General features: G+C 40.1%; 1 protein-coding gene across 1 annotated transcript in view; it reads left to right on the top strand.

Annotated features, from left to right (window-relative positions):
* The window catches only part of patj (PATJ crumbs cell polarity complex component), a 127,809-nt gene that overhangs the window by 60,605 nt on the left and 59,643 nt on the right, over positions 1-7,561 (top strand). The window contains exons 28-29 of the mRNA XM_087179996.1: positions 22-81; positions 360-459. Coding sequence (XP_087036122.1) covers positions 22-81; positions 360-459 — 160 coding nt within the window. The remainder of the gene's footprint in view (positions 1-21; positions 82-359; positions 460-7,561) is intronic.

The following is a 7,561-nucleotide window of genomic DNA, read 5'->3' as shown; positions in this document are numbered from 1 at the left end:
GTGCGTGTGTGTGTGTGTCAGCCTGTGTCTGTAACAGCTCCCAGCTACAGCAGACACAAAGCAAAGAGGACAACGTCTCCGGTAAGAACAGAGACCTAGTATTTTATCACATGAACGAGGTGGAGAGACACCGATTATTTATTTAACTGTTATAGATGTAAACCTCCACGACTCTGGAAAGATAAATATAGCATCTTGCTCATCCTCTTTTATTTTGAAGTCTAGTCTCAGTGACATCGGACTGTGAGTCCTGTAGAGTCCAGCAGAGGGCAGCACAACCTCAGCAGAGCACTCACCACTGTCGCCTCAGTGCAGACTGTGACCAAGGTTTTTTGGTTTGTTTGTTTCCTCCTCTGCAGAAAACAGGAGTAACAACACCCCCACTGAGACAGCCCCCACCCTACAGACCCCCCAGCCAGACAGGGCCCGAGCTGAACTCTGACCTGGAGCAGGCCAAAGGTCAGTAACACACACACTGGTACATGTACAGCTGTACTGTGGCTCTGCAGCAGCTTCACCCTCTGATTCTGTCTTCAGGCTGCGTTCACAGACAGACAGCAGCAGTGAAAACATACTAAAAGCATGAGGCTGAAACTATCCACCTGCCAGTCAAACAGACACAGAAGAAAAAAACAATACAACACTCCTGCAGCCACATGACTTCTCTGTTCTGTTTGAGTCTTGTGTTTATTAAAGATACAGGTGTCGACAGAACATAAATCTCATAGATTTTTGGTCTCAGGACAGTAGTTTCAGTTTTCAGCCTGAACCAGATCAGGTTTCTATGAAAGGTCAACATTTTAATCTTAAGGACGTAGTTGACAACTGTCGTGGAACCACAGCAAACTACTTCCAGTGGAAAGTAGCTAAAGCTGCGGGAAGTGGCTAAATGTTGCTATATGATGTAATACCATGATTAGCATAATCATGATGTCATTATGTGGTATTATCATCCAGCTTAACATGTTAACCAGCAGAGAGATCATCACCTGTTCAACTGGGTGAGCAGGCAACTTTATTTGTATAGCACAAATGACACAGAGGCAGTTCAGAGTGATTCACAAAAGCAAAATAAGTGTGAGAACAGAGTAAGAAATAAAAAACAGAATAATATGAGACATAAAAAGCAGATAAAAGGAAATAAAATGCAAGTAGACAAAGATAATAGTGGACCAGAAATACAGTTTAAATGCAGTTATACATTGTAAGTTGCCCCAAATACAACAAAGGGAGCAAAAGAAGAGCAGCAGGGAGAAAAGTGCCTTGAATTAATGTATGTTATTATTTGGTGCTATACAAATAAAATGGAATAGAATAAATAATTGAATTGAGTAGAGAAACTAATCAATCCAAAGCACAGGAAACATGTGGAAGAGGAAAGATAGTGATCGGAATATACAGTAACAGTTTAGTGCTGCTGTATTATAACTGAGGATCTCTGGTTCACCTACATGCTGCTTTGTTGTTGTTGACTCAGTCAGTGGAAGAGCTTCTCCTCTTTATCTTCATGTGATTCTTCTGACTCCAAATAAACTGAAAGTGTGTGTGTGTGTGTGTGTGTGTGTTGGTTCAGAGTTGACTAATGCAGATTCAGACAGACTGAACGTGACCATCTGCCATATTGGAAGAGAGAGAGAGGTTTGTTTGTTGGCTAGTAAACACACACAAGCTGTTTTCTTGTGTGTGTGTGTGTGTGTGTGTGTGTGTGTGTGTGTGTGTGTGTGTGTGTTCTGCCAAATAGCAGTGACTGTAATCAGTGTCAGCATTTCAGCTCTGTCCTATCTCACTCACTCTTTGGCTGTGTTTACACCATAAAACCTGAAAACTTCAGCTCTGAAGTGAGATAATCAGAAAATGATCCAAATCATTCTAATATTAGTTTTAAATCTGTCTTTTTCTAGAATATCTACTGGTTCATTTGGTAACATTATTTTACAGGTCCTGTATTTTCCAGCTAATTTCTTCAATACTTTCTTTGTAATTTTCCCTAAAAATAAGCTCTAAATTCTGTAAAATACTGAAAACACTTTAATCCTTTCATGTGAAAAATGAGAAAATGTGAGAGGATTGAAGCTGCAGTGTTTTAAACCACGTCTCTGTCTCTCCCTCATTTTCTTTCCCTCATTTGTATGAGCAGGTTGTGTCTGTTTAATTCAAATCACTTGATCAATTAGAGTGTTAAACAGCCATGACAGCAGCTTCCTGTGTGCGTGTGCGTGTGTGTGTTTTAACTAAATCTTAAAGCTCTCTTACAGATGACTTGGTCCAAAGAAAGTCAGTCTAGTACTGGTGTTGTCATAAACCATGTTTACAGGTTTCGGTCATGTAGAGGCAGTCACGATGTCACAGGACAGGGGTTAGCTTTAGCATCAGCTGTTGACATACTCTGGTTTTAATAACAATAACTAAGTAGCTACACCTCAGTGGCCTTTAAGTACTTCAGATTGTCTCAGTTTATCTCAGAGTTTCTCAAAGTATCTCTCAGTATCTCAGTGTAGCCTGTTGCATCTTAAGTGTCCACATTACCTCAGTTTATGTCAGATTATCTTGGAGTATGTCAGACCATCTCAGTTTATCACAAGGTTTGTCAGTTTATCTCAGTATCTTATTGCATCTCATTGTATCTACAAGCATCTCAGTTTTATTTCAGAGTATCTCAGTTTTTATTCCTCTGCGCCAGCGACAGTCAGAGCCGCCATATTGTTTTCAGGTTGTCTGACCGTCCCGCTCTTGTGGACACAATATCTCAATAACGCCTCGACGGAATTTCTTCAAATTTGGCACAAATGTCCACTTGGCTCAAGGATGAACTGATTAGACTTTGGGGATCAAAAATCAAAGGTCAAGGGCGTGGTGACCTCACAAATCACAATTTTGGCCTTGTGAATGTTATATCTCCATAAAACCTTGAGGGAACTTTGGTACAAACGATGACTGGGACTCGAGCACGAATTGATCCAATTTTGGTCTTCAAAGGTCAAGGTCACAATGACTTCAGAACACGTTTTAGCCATTACTCAAGACTTCACAGCAATTATGACAAACTTTCACAAGACTGGTTCATATTTTATATGATTCTAGATAAACAGGGATGTAACCTGGAACTAGTCTGAGTGGTGGAAGCAGACAACCACGAGGCGGTGATTCTCATTGTCAGAATGTTTGTCTATCTCAGTTACAGTCAAACCTGAAATTATTCATACCCCTGGCAAATTTTGACTTAAAGTTACTTTTATTCAACCAGCAAGTTTTTTTTGGACTGGAAATGACACAGGCTTCTCCCAAAAGATAATAAGACGATGTACAAGAGGCATCATTGTGTAAAAAAATATTTCTCAGCTTTTATTTACATTTGAACAAAAGTGGCATGTCCAAAATCATTCATACCCTTCTCAATAATCAATAGAAAAGCCTTTATTGGCTATTACAGCATCAAACGCTTCCTATAATTGCTGACCAGCTTTTTGCTTGTCTCCACTGGTATTTTTGCCCATTCATCTTTAGCGATGAGCTCCAACTCTTTCAGGTTGGAGGGTCTCCTTGCCATCACCATAATCTTCCTCCACAGATTCTCAATTGGATTCAAGTCAGGCCTCTGGCTGGGCCACTGCAAAACGTTAATGTTTTTGTCCACTAACCATTTCTTCACCACTTTTGCTGTGTGTTTTGGGTCGTTGTCATGCTGAAATGTCCACTGGTGCCCAAGGTCAAGTTTCTCTGCAGACTGCCTGATGTTGTTGTTGAGAATCTTGATGTATTGCTCTTTTTTCATGGTGCCGTTTACTGTGATAAGGTTCCCTGGTGCATTGGCTGAAAAACACCCCCAAAGAATTAGGTTCCCACCACCATGTTTGACAGTGGGGATGATGTTCTTAGGGTTGAAGGCTTCTCCTTTTCTAAGCCAAATGAAGGATACATCATTGTGGCCAAACAATTCAATTTTTGTTTCATCTGACCATAAAACAGAAGACCAGAAGTCTTCTTCTTTGTCCAGATGATCATTTGCAAAGGCTAAGCGGGCTTTTGTGTGCCTTATCTGGAGAAGTGGCGTCCTCCTTGGTCTGCGTCCGTGGAACCCAGCAGTGTGCAGTGTCCGTTAGACTGTCCTCCTTGAGACGTTGCCACCAGCAGAGCCCAGTTTCACCAGGATGACCTTGGTGGTGATCCTTGGATTCTTCTTCACCTCTCTCACTATCCTCCTGCTCAGCACAGGTGTCACTTTTGGCTTCCGACCACGTCCTCTGAGATTTTCCACAGTGCGGAACGTCTTGTATTTTTTAATGATACTTTGCACTGTAGCCACTGGAACTTGAAAACATTTAGATATGGTCTTATAGCCCTTTCCTGACGTGTGAGCAGCCACAATGCGCAGCCGCAGGTCCTCAGTGAGCTCCTTTGTCTGCAGAGAGCTGCTGTTTTTCACCTGTTAAGTTGATTAAAACAGCTGTTCCCAATGAATCAGGGTAATTAGGATGCTTTAGAACAGCTTGGACTATTTGGAATGCTATAGAAGATTTTCCCATAGACTGTGACAGTCTGCAAAGGGTATGAATGATTTTGGACATGCCACTTTTTGTTCAAATGTAAATAAAAGCTGAGAAATATTTTTTTCCACAATGATTCCTCTTGTACATCGTCTTATTATCTTCTGGGAGAAGCCTGTGTCATTTCCGGTCAAAAGAAACCTTGCTGGTTGAATAAAAGTAACTCAAAAAGTAAGTCAAAATTTGCCAGGGGTATGAATAATTTCGGGCTTGACTGTATGTATTTCAGTATCTTCTTTTTTTTGTTTGTTTTGTTATTACATCTGTTTGTAGTTTATTTCAGATTATGGTAGTTTATGTTGAAGTATCTCATTGCATCTCATTGTTTCTGCAAGTATCTGTTTATTTCAGTTTTATCTCAGGGCATCTCAGTATCTAAGCACATCTCTTCATATCTCTGTTTGTATCAGAGTATCTCAGAGTATTTCCGTTTATCTTTGATTATCTAAGTTTTTCCCAAAGTATCTCAGAATATCTCAGTATTTTGTTGCATCTCAGTGAATCTACAAGTATCTCTGTTTGTCTCAGGGTATCTCAGTTTATGTCCATGTATCTGAGAGTGCCTCAGTGTGTCTCAGAGTATTTCATATATCTCAGTTTATCTTGATGTATGTGTGTGTGTTGCTGTTGTGCTCTAAGCTAGCAGACAGGCTGGTGCAGGCCAGTGTTAATGTGTGTGTTTCTGTCTTTGCAGGCCTTGTTTGAACCAGCAGTCCCTCCGTCCTGTCCATAGGCCTGTTACAGCACAGAGTGGAGGATTACTTTTTATCATTCTTTTTTATTCCTTTCGCTTCTCTTTGGTCCGTCTGTCTCTGGGTTTTGGGCTTTTCTTTCTGCCTCTGCCTCCCTCTGGTCTGGGTGCGTTTGGTTTGGTATGTTTGAAGCAGGCGAATGGGGCTTTGAGGGATCCCTTTTGTTTTTCCAGGCTGCTGGTTGGAGATTTTTAGGTGTTTATTTGCTTCTGGTCTTACTGGGATCTGGTGTTTTAGAGGTGGGATCTGAGCCGCTCTCTCCTGGTCGCGTTGTTTTTATCTGAGATATTTTGTTCATCTGAGCCGGATTTGTTTTACATCTGTTTTAACATCTGTCCTGTTAAAGCTGAACCCTAACAAATTATTGGATGTAATGTGGATGTAGTTGTGAGGTGTTCTGATAGTACTCAGCTGTGCCAATTAATAATGGACTGATTTATTTATTTTTCATCTATTTTTTATCTTTATTTTAATTTCATCTTCTTTTCTTTGGAGGCTATAAAACAGAATCACATTTATAACAAGTAAAACATTATTTAGATGCAGAGTTTATGTGGAATAATATAACTTGGGAATCTTTTGGTGATTTAGGAATTTCTCCTTCATGTCTGTTCTTCATGCAGCAAAAGGAAAGTCTGCATTTAAGTCATTTTACTCATTTTACTGTCCAAATCCTAATTATTAACATTAATAAAAAACATATTATGTATCTACACTGAGCAGATGAACCAGATTAGATCTTAATTGTATGTGAAGTCATTTCCACTGCAGAAAAAGGTTGACAAAGAAACATGACAAAAAAAACCCAAATCACTGAGATATTGATTCACACAGTTCCACACTATCAGGAGAGAAATGTGTTTGGTAATTTTATGGTAGAATTTTTAAATCATATGATTCATATAATGACCTGTGACATCCATTAGACAGTCAGACTGATGGTTAAACTGTTTAAACTGGTTAAACCTGAATAAAACTTTCAGTTTAAATGAATAAATGTTGTGATCCATTCAGTCACAGCTGCAGCTGAAGTTTTTTTTCCATTTGTTGTTTTAAACTGTTTGTAGAATCTGACTGTTCATTATAGATAAAGACACTATAAACGTGACAGAATAAATATCATCACTTGTTTTTACTGAATAAAACTTCCTGTTAAAACCAACATAAACCAAAGTCTCCGGCAGATTCATTTTAGATGAACATTATACATCAGAACCCAGTGTGTGGTCTGGACCTGGGACAACTGTAGCCTGAACTCAGTGAACAGAGTAAAATCAGCCTCTTAGTCTTTAACAAATTGATTCTGTGTGTTCAGACTTTAACACAGATCATTTCACTGAGTCACAGCTGATTTAACACCAAACATAACATCATGTTTGGCATCGTTAGGGGTGGGGGGGCATCTGTCCGGAGGCTTGAGCCAAAAGCACATTTTCATGGCTCATTGTTGTGTTTTGTGTCTGAGTGAGTCGATGGAAGAGAAGAAACACAATTCTGAAACGTATGAGCCTCAAGTCGAGACAGTTTCTTTGAGCTCGTGGTTCCTGGTGGATCTGAAGGAACGGTCGATGATAAATGAGTTGTGGTGATGGAGCCTCGGACCATCCTGCTGCCTCTTCTTCTTCTCTCCGCTTGTTGTCTCAGTTTTACTCCTGGTGAAAAATCACATTGGCTGGTGCCACAATAATAAATGATTCAATTCAATTCCAAATGCTGTTTCAGGTTTGTTTTTGTCAGAGCAGCAAATATTCAACATCTCTCTGGCCTGGAGACGCTGCTCAGCCTGTTAGTGAAGCTTAGGTTTTACTCCTCTGTCAATATCTATGTCAGGATGTGGCAGAAAGAACTTTCTATAAATCATTTTTCTGTTTACTGAATTTTCTTGTAAATGAAAAACTACAGTGCTGAAAGCAACAGGACGAAGGCGGACGTAGCGTCATGTTGATGTAGAGCCTCAAAACTTGGTATGTAGCAGGTCAGGGTGGACGAAGTCAACAAAATGTACGACTTCTACACCAGACACCACTGGACCATTTACTGTTTTCTTGCACAGGTCTTCATGGGTCTGAAATGAAAATGAGGAAAACCTACCTGAACCAAACGTGCATGAGTTAAATTTCAAAAAATAGAGACCCGATCTGAGGTGGGCGACCCAATACTGCCCACAGACCATTTTAAGTACAATGCTACAGCCAGGAGGTGGTTAGCTTAGCATAAAGACTGGAACCTACCAGCACCCCTTACGCTCAGTGTTCAACACTTTGT

This window comes from Seriola lalandi, unplaced genomic scaffold, assembly GCF_002814215.2.
Source record: "Seriola lalandi dorsalis isolate HSWRI2012SDOR001 ecotype SW California unplaced genomic scaffold, Sedor1 jcf7180002054885, whole genome shotgun sequence".
NCBI classification, from domain to species: Eukaryota; Metazoa; Chordata; class Actinopteri; order Carangiformes; family Carangidae; genus Seriola; species Seriola lalandi.
This window is presented reverse-complemented; position numbering and strand designations above follow the sequence as displayed.